Source organism: Hakea prostrata, chromosome 1 (genome assembly GCF_041222555.1).
Source record: "Hakea prostrata isolate BN-2017 chromosome 1, UWA_Hpros_2, whole genome shotgun sequence".
NCBI classification, from domain to species: Eukaryota; Viridiplantae; Streptophyta; class Magnoliopsida; order Proteales; family Proteaceae; genus Hakea; species Hakea prostrata.
Window position 1 is genome coordinate 69,229,181 of NC_142600.1, and position 13,930 is coordinate 69,243,110.

General features: G+C 35.7%; 1 protein-coding gene across 2 annotated transcripts; it reads right to left on the bottom strand.

The window, feature by feature from the left end:
* Positions 1–1,063: 1,063 nt before the first annotated feature.
* On the bottom strand, positions 1,064–7,448 carry LOC149029624 (very-long-chain aldehyde decarbonylase GL1-4-like). Of its 2 annotated transcripts, none has more exons than XM_089141982.1 (10): positions 7,271–7,448; positions 6,950–7,170; positions 5,942–6,174; positions 5,675–5,843; positions 3,575–3,953; positions 3,386–3,493; positions 2,216–2,416; positions 2,007–2,105; positions 1,618–1,797; positions 1,064–1,507 (listed from the first exon to the last, which is right to left on the bottom strand). In XM_089141982.1, the coding sequence occupies exons 1-10, from the start codon at positions 7,328–7,330 to the stop codon at positions 1,328–1,330; spliced, it is 1,830 nt and encodes a 609-aa protein (XP_088998108.1). In that variant the 5' UTR covers positions 7,331–7,448; the 3' UTR covers positions 1,064–1,327. The 2 variants fall into 2 exon arrangements, with proteins under 2 accessions (XP_088998108.1, XP_088998107.1); XM_089141981.1 differs by having other exon boundaries at positions 5,624–5,843.
* Positions 7,449–13,930: the final 6,482 nt, after the last annotated feature.

A 13,930-nucleotide genomic window follows, 5' to 3' on the forward strand; every position in this document is an offset into this window, starting at 1 on the left:
TGATGGGAGATATTCGGACCATATGTAGTACAAGATCGAATGACTTTACATTTGCCTTAAAGTGATCCCTGACATGTTCCAAATCTCATGCCAAACGGTGATGTGAGAGAGTGGTGACCTATACCCCAACCATGGCTTGACAGTACCTTGCCTGACTACCGTGGAGAACCCAATAGACGTCTCTTGTTGAGGGAGAATGACTGAGACCTCCCAAAGGAGATTGGTGTTTAAACTTAATGCGTGTTTACCATAGAAACTTCATGATAGAGTTAGGGGCATACATCATAATCTAACATTTATATATTAATGTCATTACTTATATCATCATTTATGAATATGATGTGGAAACTTGGATGCATGACATGAATGTTAGTTGACCTCACTGAATTATGTGGAACTCATTCCTTTATATGTATTTGTTCGTTAGATTTCTCTACAGGCTATGACGACTCCTCTCAAATGGAGGATTTGTCGCAAGGAGGCTATTTGGAAGAAACAATTGAGGAGGAACAAAAAGCTTCGTGCTCATGACATGACTGCTCCTACAGAGTTGACTTTTAGTAGTAGAGATCTCGTTGTTCTTAGGAAATCTCTTGTGTCATTTATGACACTTTTTTTCTACATTTACACTTTGATTTCATTTGAGAGAGAGGCGAGGGTATCTTTTACCAAGTTTCATAAACATTTTTCGTTGCAAACACTTTTCTTTTCTTCGAAGTCTAATAATTATGTTTTTTATTTGAGTATTGGATGATTGTAACTAATATTTCAGATTTCATAATTGGATATTTGAGCTTGATTCATTCTTGTCCTTTTGAATATGCTATATCATATATTTGTTTGGAATTGTCACTAAACCTAGGTCCTGTAGTGTATTACCCTTATAGGTATTCGGGTATGACCGGATTCGGCTAGGTGGGGTGTGATAGAACCACTTTAAACACCTATTTTCAATCTCTCTTCTCCTTCCTCTTTACATAAAATAATGATTCTCAACATGTCACAATAATCTTTTGATCATATCCTACAAAACATAATGGGGGGGGGGAGAGAGAGAGAGAGAGAGAGAGAGATTTTGTATCTTTTGTTCATATCCTACAAAACATACATGAGTCTGCAACCTCATGTATCATTTATTTTTATTTTACCTTTACGGTAAACTTTATGTATCATTTATTAAGACCACCTTAAGTGCGATCCTCTGAGGCCCAGTCATACACGTACTAAATAAAACATAATAGAGCAGAAAAATTAAAGATAGATTTTGCAACCATACAAGCTACTGCAAGCTTTCACTCGTACAGTGCCCTTATATTCATCATAGGTATCAAGTAGATGCATGGGTTGTCAGCTCATGGAGAGGAAGGAATCCATGGCGAAGGGTTGCAAGCCAGACTTTCTCAATATCGAGCATTGTGTCTCCACATTCATGTGCATCCCAGCCTTCCAGTGCATGAACAATTCCAGCTATACGCCATGCACTCATCACTCTCCTCGGCAGCCAATTCTGTTCAGGTGCATATGCATAGATGCAAACACTTTAGCTACCTTCTTGCTACTGTAATAGAATATATAGAGAAATATATATTTTCTTAATGATGGAATTTGATTAATTACCTCACAAGAGTACACGTTTTGGAGAGCTCTGGGGATGAGCATGGCTGGAGTAGTGTAATAAACACAATCCTTACGCACCTGCTTCTTTGGAGGAAACTGTGAGCATGGAATGAAATGGGTCCCTTCTGGTGCTCTTCTTTGTTCCTTCTCGCTCAGCTCTCCTTCTCCGACCAACCACACCTACAACAACAACCAATAAGTCTTTGTCCCAACTAAGTGGGGCTAGTTACATGGATTTTTTTCCCTTCAATCAGTACTGTTTGAGGTTATACTAGATATAAAGCTTAATCTATGCATATCCTTTCTCACCACTTCCATAAAAGTTATCTTAGGTCTCCCCCAGTTCTTTTTATTAATTCCAAAAAGAAAGACATGCATAAAAGTTTTACCTTCTGTGCACAACTATTAGAGATGAACAAGTTAATCCACAACTCTTTAGGGATTCGCAGCTTAAGCTTATCAAAATTATCCATGGACACCACAGCTACCTGTTCCAACTCAAGCATTGTTAGAGAAAATACTGGCACATTAAGCAAAATGCTTCATAATTCCCCTTCAAATAATAAATAAATAAAGGAAGTACTAGCCCATGTTTTACCTGAATTCCTCTTTGACATAAAATTTTGACAATAACACAAGCAACCTTGGAAATGTTTCCTATTAGAAGCACTTGTCCTTCTCGTTTGGGAATGCTATGAAGTACCACAGCAACAGCTAAGCTGCTTCCATCTACAATTCTGATTTTAAGATCAGGGTGCTTTTGAAGATAAATTTCACCATTTCCATTAAATTTCTCTCCCTGTTGATCACAATATATCTTGAAATTGCAGTCATATACATTTAACCATGATATTCCATAATTTTTTGCGGAAGAAGAATTACAAGTGTACATAAAGTAATAAAATCTGAGAATGAAATCACATCATTATTCCATAGTAGTACTCCCTCCCACAATGATCATTCTCGTCTAAAAGAGTCCAAAGTTTAGGGTGTCATCGAATCCAGCTTTAATAACACTTTCGTTACTTACCTAAGTCATCTTTTAAGTTGGGTTACAAATGAATTTGGTGACAATGGAATGGAGAAAATAGTTATAAAACCCTTCAAACCTGGTACGTTGAGATTTTGTTAAGCAAGAAATAATTTATTTAATCTTTTTAGCATAACACAAACTTTTTTTTTTATCGAGAATAAAATCTTTTTCTTTCACAAATACATACACATGCAACATAATGACTGGGGTGCAGGATTAGCCCTAATGGCGCAAAATCTATCCTGGGCCGCACTATGCCTGGAAAAGGCTTAGCCTCAAAATTATGATCCTAGGAAAGAGGTGAGTCGAGGTCAAGTATTTGACTAGGGCCAACCCACCAAGCGTAGCTCAATCCCACTACAAGTTTTTTTTTTTTTTTTTGGGGGGGGGGGGGGGGGGGGGGGATAAAAAGTAGGACCATTGTGCATTGTCTTATTGATTCATATGGTTAAGGTCTAGGTTTGGGCTGATATAGGGTGCTTAGGGTCAAGGATAGGGTTTTGAAAAGCCTAGCCCAATTTGACTATGTTCCAACCCTAATAGTGACTGCTCTTGAAAATGAGATAAAAGCTTATATGATTACATAACTTGCAGAAACTTATTTCAGTTTATAATTTCAGGGATCTGTTCATCTATAAAAATACCCTTGCCTACTATAAATTCACACATGCGCTCCAATAAAAGTTAGATGTACACTATACATGAAACACCATAATATATGAAGCATTAACTTGCCTGATTAAGAAGACCTAAGGTCAGCACTTTAACACCTTCATGGTCAGCCTCCACAATAGCTCTTTCAATCACAGTGTTGATGGCATTCTTTTGTCTTGATGATGAATACTGGATAAAGATTATCTTGTCATTGGAAAACAAAAGAAGCACAAAGGGGATGAGAATAAGTAGAATTTAAAAATTTCTTACATGGAAGCTAAATCTTGGGATTGCCCATGTTTGCATCTTGAGTTTATCAAATACATTCCTTTCCACATTGAAGGTAGAACCAAGTATCCATACGAACAAAATGAACTCATATGGAATCAGTGAAAAAATCGATAGATACCACTTGGAGCTGTAAGGATCAGATGCAAGAGAAGCAATGGCTGGCGGTAGATGATAGAAAGACTGCATTGTTGTTGGATGCATCAGGTGTACCACATCTGGTGTCTCTTTCTTTCCCTTGAGTACTGAATCTTCATACAATTTGTCTGTAGACTTGTCCATGGTTCCATATATGTAGTCATACAAAGGCATGAAGAGGGAGTAGTTGGTCCGGAATTTTGTATGATGAAGAGAATGAAACCTGTTTACGGTACATTTCATGAAGCATTCTTTTCCCTTTCTTTCTAAAGGTCTGCAAGTGATATATTAGACAAAGATGAAGCACTACAAAACATGTTTCTGCTATTTTTCTGGGTTATCGAAGTCCCAAAACCACATCATCACAGACTCGGATGTTTCACCTTTCGGACTCTAACAATATCAATAGATTGGTTTTTCTTGTAAGAGGAATATGTGAGATGTTGACTTGGATAGGGCAGCCAGATGGAGTTAAGATCTTCCACAAATAAGGGTAGAGGATTGCGCTCTTCTCATACTTATTCATCATATATTTAGAAGAACAGTCCACCTTATCATTGCTCAAAGATAGACTCCCTGTTAAATGTATCATTGAGAAGTCTCGGAGAGCAAAGTCCTTTACCCCAGCAGATAAAAGATCTAAATTCGGCCAGATGGGTCACCCTATTAGCGGATGTACCATCTTTTAAGATATTTACTAAATACATGGAAGTCAGTCCCAATAAATGGGGGGGGGGGGAATACTTGATAGAATAATAGCATGGATGATTAATTAAAATAAATAAAATATCCGCCAACGTAGATCTGTTCTAATGGTTGAAACCAACACCTTTTAGTGAAAAGGCCATGTGTTTGAATCTCGTTGAGGCATATTAATATCCTCATCCCCCGGCTTAATAAAAAATAAAGTATCAAAAGCAGGAATATTGGTACAGATTGGGTAAGGACCAATACTTTTCCGCCACACATATTGTGTGGGGCCCTTATAAGACCCATTGGAGGCTCACATGTATTTTGTGGGCCCACATATATTTGACAAAAATAGATAAATTATTAATAATGATATTTTTTTTCAACAAGATATACGTAAATTAAAGAATCAGTGCAAAAACAAAAAATACATGACTTCAACCCTAAAATATTAGATGCAAGCCAAATTTTTTTTTTTTAGGAAAGAGGTGCAAACCAATGGTAGTTAGTTACGACATTTTATTTATAATATAAAATCAAATAATCAAAATTGCAAAAGAAATAAAGAAACAAAGAATATAAAATTAAATAAATAATAATCAAAAAAGAAAAGAAAAGAAACAATAAATATATTTAGAAAGAGAAAGAGTATCTAATTGTGGAGAAGATTTTTTCCCAAATTTTCCTTAACCCAAAAGTGAAAAATAAATAAGAAGAAAGAAACGGAAGAGAATAAATAGGAAGAAAAGAAAAGCGAGGAGAGACCAAATATGAGAGAATAAATAGGGATTGAGGAGTTAGTTTCTAATTAGAAAGACATTTTGAATATCTAATAATATATTTTTTTTCAAAAATTTCTTTGAATCAACGTTTATAAAAGAGAAGAGAATAAATAAGAAAATGTGTGAAAGAAAAGAGGGGAGAATAAATAGGGATTGAAGAATTAGTTTTTAACTAGGGATGGCATTTATACCCATTGTTTTTCTTTTAAAATTTACTCCCAATATTGGAGAGAGAGGGGCAAATAGTGATATTTAACATGTGAGAAGAAAAAAAACTGAAAAAATGAAGGAAATTATATAGGATGAGATTTTATATATATTAGTACCTGAGAACCTTAATAAGAGCAAGTGAATTTAGCTGCAGAGATAGTAGAAGTGTAAGGTATTCAATTCTACGTAACCAAATGGCTGTCAAACTTACGATGGAGTATACATGAGATACTTGAGAAAAGGAAAGATGCTGAACACCGACTTGGGAACCACCTCAATGTTGCAATGACCCATGTAGTTCATAAAATCAATGTAAGTCACATAACCCATTATCACTCCAACTGAGGCAGTTCCACTGAGTATCGGGATCAGTTGTGGAACTGCAAATAGAAGAAAATAAACCAAATGCTCTGCAAATGGATGAATAACAGCTGCCACAGAAAACGAAGAGCAAATCGCAAATCAGCTTTCTATGGTAGAATATATGAAATGCATCAAGTCACAAAGATTCATAAAAATGGTTGGTTACCTGTGATGGGTTCTGTAACAATTGAAGAATGATGGTGTGAATGGTATCGAGAATAAAGGATATGATGGTGCAATGCTCTGTGAAACCAATAATAGAGGAATTCCACTGGACCCATATGGAGGAGAGCAGTGATGACCAGACCCTTCCACCTCCATAATGGCATTCTTGAAGCCCCAGGAAGAGGCATGAACACAACGTAGTATACAAGGCCATTCAAAATGATCTGGTCGTCCCTGAAATTCAATGTATCTCATTAAATCAAGCAAACGAGATGATGTGGCAAAATTTAACGAGAAGGAGATTTCTCAAAGCGATTATTTTAAGTATCTTAGCTCAATCATAAATTAAAAATGTGTTATAGAGGATAATGTTTTCAAAGAATTAAAATAAGGTGGATGAAGTGAAGATGTCCATTCGAGGTTTTGTGTGATTGACGTAAACCTTTAAAACTCAAAGCAAAATTCTATAAGACTTTATATGACCATCTATGATGTATCGTGCAGAGTGTTTGGTTAATAAGAAGTATCATACAGATAAACTTAGTGTTCTAGAAATGAGGATGTTAAGATAGATGAGTGTAAAAATTAGGAGGGCTAAGTAATGATCATATTAGAGCTGGTTTGGGAATAGCTCCAATAAGTGATTAGTTACAAGAAATTAAATCGTTTGATGTGGTATGACCAGGTTCAATAGAAGCCCGTAAATACCCTTGTACAAAGAAATCATCTAATCCAAATTGAAACAATTAGAAAAGTTAGGGGTAGACATAAGATAACCTCAAGAAAAATAGTGTGAAATGATATGCATAGCTTAGGCCTTGTATCTAGTAAAAGCTAATTTCATGACAATAATCCATGTAACCGACCCCATTCAATTGGGACAAAGCAACAACACCCCATTCAATTGGGACAAAGCTTGTTGTTGCTGTTAGCTAGTCAATCAAATATGAACAATACAAGCTAGAGCAAACAAATAAGGAAGGAAGGAAGGAAGAAACTTTTGACTCACCAGTTCCTTTCCCTATCCACTTGCTCGAATTCGATGCCCTTGTCCACTATTCTGTGTTTGGTTTTTGCAGTATAATAACGAGCTAAGCTTATCCATAGTTGGCCATGAAGCATTCTCCACAGCAAGAATGGGAAAATGAGCAAGTAAAATATGTTCTCTCCCTCTTCTTTGGACGTAAATGAATACATGCTGTGTACCACCCAAGGAGCCAAAACCACATACTTCATTTCAAAAACATAAAGCATCATTAGAAGAAAGCAAGAAAGAAACAGAAGATCAAAACAAATTACTTATATAAGTTGGTTCATGTGGTACTACTACCTTGAAGTTTCCAAGCTTTTGCCATGGCCAGTCAGTAAAGAGACCTGGTTTTGATGCCATCTCTCAGCCCTCTCTTACTTCCCAGAGTAGGTTTTCTGCTGGATATCTATGCTCGAAGGACTACTCATAACTTAGAAATATCCAAGCATCCCAAATCAGTCCCACCAACAAAACTTTACATTTCTACCAAAATAAAACCTTAATAATGGACACTTTTGGAAGATGTACGTAGACTGACTTTTCGTGTTCATATCGCTTCACATTATCCTCTCTAATAAAGTTTTTAGCTTAAGCCCATGATATTTCTTGGAGAATCCAACGGTGGAAGTGTTTCAACTGCTAAGAGAGTAAAGCTCCACCGTTGATAAACATTGAAAGGCTGCATTCAAATATCTTTTTCATAATAAATTTTTATATCAACTGCTTCTTTTTTTAGTTGAGGGAGTTGGGATTTAGTCAAGCACTTAATTTGAGTTAGAAAACTGTTGTTCTCTACTGAGGTAGCTTTCCAGAGACAGAGAGGGAGATAGAATTCTCTTTCTAGCTTGCTAATGAGTAGCTGTGTCGAAGAATTCCTGTTTAAGGTGGCCCTGCAAAAGAACAGTCAAATTAGGTTTACAAATTGGCATTTTTAAGCACATGTTTAGCTAATGAAGTTATATATCTTCATTCATGGATACCAAAAATTGTTCAATTTTATTTATTTATTTATTTATTTATTTTTAGGGTGTATATAACTTATCTCCCCTCTTAGCTGGACAAATAGCACTTACATCCCCTCTTAGTTGGATAATAGCACTTAAGTCCCCTCTTACGTAGCAAATATATCAAACACCTCCCTCTTTTAATTTTTTCCGTTAAATTTAACTTTTATCGTTAAATATTTTTCTAAAACCCCAAACTACCATTGGCTAAAAATATTTTTTATTTTAAACCCTAAATTACCGTAAATATCCTAACAGTTAAACTACTAAATTACCCTCAATTAAAATAATTATTAAAAATCAAAATACCATAGTTAAAACCTAAATTTTATTTAATTATTTAAAGGCCAACATACCCTTTTTTTAAAAAAAATTATCAAACAATAAAAAAAACACGTACTACAATCAAGTAAAATTAAAATGCAATTAAAAAAAGGAGGGGATGTTGATAAAATTAAACCCGTACTACTATTTTGGGTTTTTTTTAATTGTTTGATAATTTAAAAAAAAAAAAAAAAGATATGTTGGGCTTTTAATAATTAAAGATAATTTGAGTTTTAACTATAGTGTATTTGCTTTTAACAATTATTTTAATTGAAGTAATTTAGTATTTTAACTGCTAGGGTGATTACGGTAATTTAGGATTTAAAATAAAAATATATTACCCTTGGGGTTTTAGAAAAATATTTAATAGTAAAAGTTAAATTTAACCGAGAAATTTAACATAAAGAAGGTGTTTGATATTTGCTAGGTAAGAGGGGAGGTAAGTGATATCATCTAATTAAAAGAGGGTGTAAGTGCTATTTGTCCAGCTAAGAGGGGAGGTAAGTGATACTTACCCTTATTTTTAATTTTTTAAGAAGGGAGAATGAATACACTTGTGTACTTCACTGTAATACTTTAAATTGAAAGTGTTATAGAAAGAAGACCTCCTAATGTTATGAAGACAAAAATTATCATGTAAAATATTTTAGGGTCCATGTTGGGACGCCTCAAAATTAGACTGAAAACAAAGATTCGTATAAGCGTGTTTAATCAATATTGTTAGGGCACAAGACAAAGCACTAGGTGCACTAGCTCTAAGAGTGAGTTGATAGTGCAGATGATAAAAAATGTTTTTCTAGATAGAGTTGGTGAGGTTTTGGAGCTATTACGTGATGTTCTTCTTAGGAGAGCCCCGCATGATTCAAGATTAATTTAACTGATTTTTTGGAAATTCAATCAAAATTCTAGCTGCCACTTCATTTCAAGCTTATGCAGTTAGGATTTGTTTCTAAGAGCTCCATAGCTGATCAAACATTAGCCACTACACTCAAGAAAGTTTCTGACACAAAGACTCTAACCAACCCAAAGAAAAGTTTGATACAGATTATAATTGCTATAAAGCCCTCATAAATTTTTAACGTCCAAACACTATAACTTAAGGATTTTAGAAGATCACAACTACAAAAGTCCTAGAATACTGATGAACAAGGACTCTATCTCAATATAAGGAAGCCAATACACAACTCTCAATATAGTGGAAAATATCTTAAACTCTCCCGTGAATGTAGGTTGAATTTAACCGAACCACGTAAATATTGGTCTCTTGCCTTTTCTCTGTCTCTCTCTCACACGCATCTCACTCTCTTCATTCCATGTTTCTAACAAGTATTGTTTTCTTTAATTAATAGTATTTTAATTTGATATTAATTTTTTCTATTTTTGTTTAATGATCCCGTTTATCGCGAGTTTGATAAAAACAGCGTACTTGAACAAAGAAAGTAATCTACACAATAAACTACCATTAAATCATTACGTGTTCATTCAAATGTTTGGACACAAGACAAAGAGGCACATGTGATGCTTCAGTATAGCTCTAATAGGGATAGTGAGTTCATAGAATAGATAGACCAGTTTGTTGCAAGCAAGTACGAGGTTTTGGGGCAAAATTCATAGATTTTGGAACCTTTAGGATGCTTTATTATATGTTTAATTATAGAGCAAGTTGCTCCGGCTCCACAAAATAGAAGCATGAAAACACTGACACTCCATTTTCTTTCATAAACAAATAAAAACACTCCAAAGTTAGGATTTTCATTTGACATACACATTAATCTAATCTGTTGCTACCCTTATCAAAATCTAAAGGAAAAAAAAGAAGCACTTCATTGGAATATCTTTCACCAGCAAGATAGAAACCCTACTTAGATCTGCAAACTCAACCTGGCCTTACCTCCCTATTTCATTGTCTTGATCAACATCTTGGCCATTTTCTCCCATGTTTATTGTCCTTATTTGCATATTTTTTCCCTCCTCTATTCACCGTCTTCATTAGCAAGAGTGGGGCAATAAAGAATGGTGCATTTACCAGGGTTTTGTAAAATTTTCGCTAAAATGATCATTATATTAAGCGAAGAAGAAATATAAAAAATACTTCAATTAATACCTTATAAGGAACCTATCTCCCTTACCCGCTGATATGGAGAAAATATGATCGACCTTGGTTCATTCTTGGTTCGATCATCGATTCCGGTCGAGACGAAGGGAATTGACTCGCTTCTGAGCGAGCCGGGTTCAGGAGGTAGCTTGCTGAGGAAGAAAACTAAACCAGTCACAAGCGCACCCTAATCTGATACTTTTGGAATAGGTTAATTAACCTAATGATGGCTAGCAGAATTTGGCGGCTGTCACTCATCACTATTGTATGGATAACCATCAGATAACAGTCGGGTTATCCTAGGAGTCCTCTACTAGTCCAAACTAGTAGAAGTCCATCACTCAACAGATCTATCTATTAAGATCCAACGACTATCCGAAGAAGGCTCAAATACATCCAACGAAGAAGATTCGAAGGTACACTCTATATAAGACATCACCTACCCACTAGGTAGGGGAGGGACGGAAAAAACACTCAGATGCTTACTATCTGAATCATATTCTCATTATTCATTCCTTAGCTCTGTGCTCTAGCAGAGTCGTTTGTGATTAAGTTCATCAACTGACTTAGCCTTCGAAGGTGGACTCCCAATCCCAGCGGTCGGGCCACATCTGATGCTTTATTTTGCAGGTCATTCTCAGGAGATCTAAGGGTTGAGCAGATTTTGGACGCATCATTTGGCGCCGTTTGTGGGAAACGTTTCAAGAAGCTATGGTGATTAGATCAACGGCAGCAGCAGCAGCAGCAGCAGCAGCATCTGCTGCGTTGCGAGACGCTAGCGTCCAAATTCCTGGAGCAAACAATCCAGATATTCCGAAAGGAAGTCGACCGCTGGAAGTAGATGGTGGTCAAGGAGGTAATAATCCTCCAGATTCACTCAAGTATCAACTGGATCAATTGAAACTCCAGATGCTGGAGGTAAGTCAGGCACTTCGTGTCCTGACCAGACAAGTGGTGGTTCCACAAGAGCCTGATCATCGTGATGTAGGAAGGCGCGCATCACAGCGTGATCAAAGACTAATCGATGAACAGAATATCGGCCAAAACTTCCGAGAAGGCGACCGAGTACCTAGGAGAACTGAAAATCTCCCTAGGCGTGATCGGTTCGATAGACTGCAAGGGAGTACAACCGATTCAAATACAAGGTTGGTTACAGGTGTTAGAACTCACTCACCAACTGTTAGACGAGTTGTTCGTGATAATGATCGTGTTGCTCGTGATAATGATCGTGTTGCTCGTGATGATGATCGAGTTGTTCGTGATAATGATCGTGTTGTTCGAGGTCGTGATCATGTTGCTGAAGATCGGTTGGCACATATTGGTCAAGAATTGGCTAATATCAATCAAAAACTTGGACAATTGGCAAGAGGAAGGATAACTGATGATATCTATTCGGTTATTCGAAAAACTCTATTTGTCGAGCCCATTGCTGGATACCAGTTTCCTCACAATTTCCGTCTGCCAACTTTTTCCACATTCAATGGCTCCGGAGATCCCACGACCCACATCAGTTATTATTAGCAAACTATGGCGGTTGCAGGTAATTCTGATGAGATTCTCTTAGGGGTGTCAATTTTCAACCCGAATTGTTAAAACCGGACCGAACCGGCCTGTTATAGCTCGAACAGGCCCGGAGCGATCCTTAATGGGCCGTAATTGGGTTGAGGGTCCTCAGCCCGAACAGTTTCAGGCTTGCCCGGCCCAGCCCGTGTGCCCCGTCAGCCCGTTAGTCTTTTACATAAATAAAATTAAAATATTAAATGTAATTAATTTTTTTTGGTATTGTTTAAATGTAATTAATGATCCATGAATTTCGGTGTTTGAGACGTTGAGACTCGAGTTTGAGTAGTTGAGAGTTGAGTAACACGTTTAACGGTTTAAGTTTTAAGTTTTAACTTTGAGATAATTACTATTGGCCCCCTGTATTTTGATTTTATTACTACTGTATCCCTTGTACTTATCAAAATTACTAATCCAACCTTTAACTTTGTCTTCAATTACTATTGCCCCCCTACTGTTAAGTTCCGTTAATTTATTGATGATATGGCATCTTTATATTTTCTCAAAAATCCCAAAATACGGTGATACTTATCTCTTTACTTATTTGCCCTTTTGTCAAGTTACAGTAATACCCTTAATTAACTGTGGAATAAAAAGTAACTATAATCCGTTTTATTCTAAAAAACAAAAAACCACCAAATAAAGAAAGAATGATTGAATAAAACTTAAATAGAAACCGAAGAGGAAGGAAAATCGAATTCAACTCAAATTGGAAACTGAATATCACCTAAAATATTTTCAAAATAAATGAAATTTAGTGAAGGTGGGAAATCAAATTGGATTTGATTTTTCTCATTTCTTTAATTCAAAACGAATGAAATAAAAAAATGAAATTTAGTGAAAGTGGGAAACCAAATAAGATTTGGATTTTGCACATTTCTTTAATTCAAAATAAATGAAGTTTAGTGAAGGCGGGAAACCAAATCTGATTTGGATTTTGCCCATTTCATTAATTCAAAATAAATGAAGTTTATGGTAAAATTGACATTTAATCTGATTTTTATAAGTGGGGTAGCATCCTCTTTTGATTTCTTAATTTTAATGAAGGGCAAATTAGACATTAAATATTCAAACTTAACGGCTACTTAACACCGTTATAAGGAAGGGGGCAACGGTAATTTCATAAAGAACAGGGTTTTATTAGTAATAAAACCAAACTACAGGGGGACAATTGTAATTATCCCTTTAACTTTCTAATTTTCAAATTTCATTTAGTTTTATTATTTTAAAATTTAAATGTTTTAATTGATAACTCTTAAGTCTTAATCTTAATCGTTAACTTTTTAATTTTCAATTTTCATTTAGTTCTATTATTTTAAAATTTAAAAGTCTTAATTGATAACTCTTAATTCTTACATATTCAATTTCATTGGGTGAAAATTGTGAGGTTGGTCTACAAATGATAGAAAAATCTAAATTCTTTATTTCTTGAGGGTGTAGGGTGGTTTGGATCAAGCTAATGCCATCACTTATCGTTGGATCTACTTGGAGTCTTCATCCTTTATCTTTTTTAGCTTTGTGTGTGAGAAACTAGGATTTGGAGTTGTGGAAAAAATAAAAATAAATTTCAATATTGATTTTTAATTTAGTCCAAACAGTTAGCCAAACCGAATCCAAACCATTAGGCCAAACCATTAGTCAACCCGAACCCAAACCACACCAAACCGAAACCGTTATCTTTTAAATGGGCTGGTTTGGGTTGGGGGGTTTTCAGCCCGAAACCGCTCCAAACCGCACCGTTGACACCCCTAGATTCTCTGTGGGGTCTTTGGTTCATCTTTAACTGGAACGGCACAGAAATGGTTCTCGAACCTCCCATCTGGAAGGATTGGGAATTTTGATGAGTTGGCACGTAAATTCATAGGACGATTCCAGAGTGGAATCCAAATCAAGAAGACAGAGGAAACCTTGTTTACTATTAGACAAGGGAAGAGTGAATCGATTCAGGAATACTTGAAAAGATTCAACAAGGTTACA

Excerpts from the sequence above, each read along its gene's own strand:
- LOC149029624 (XM_089141981.1), bottom strand. The coding sequence starts at position 7,330 with ATGGCATCAAAACCAGGTCTCTTTACTGACTGGCCATGGCAAAAGCTT. Across the intron at positions 7,171-7,270 it reads AAAAGCTTGGAAACTTCAAG|TATGTGGTTTTGGCTCCTTG; the intron begins GTAGTAGTACCA and ends TTTGAAATGAAG. Across the intron at positions 1,798-2,006 it reads CTAATAGTTGTGCACAGAAG|GTGTGGTTGGTCGGAGAAGG; the intron begins GTAAAACTTTTA and ends TTGTTGTTGTAG.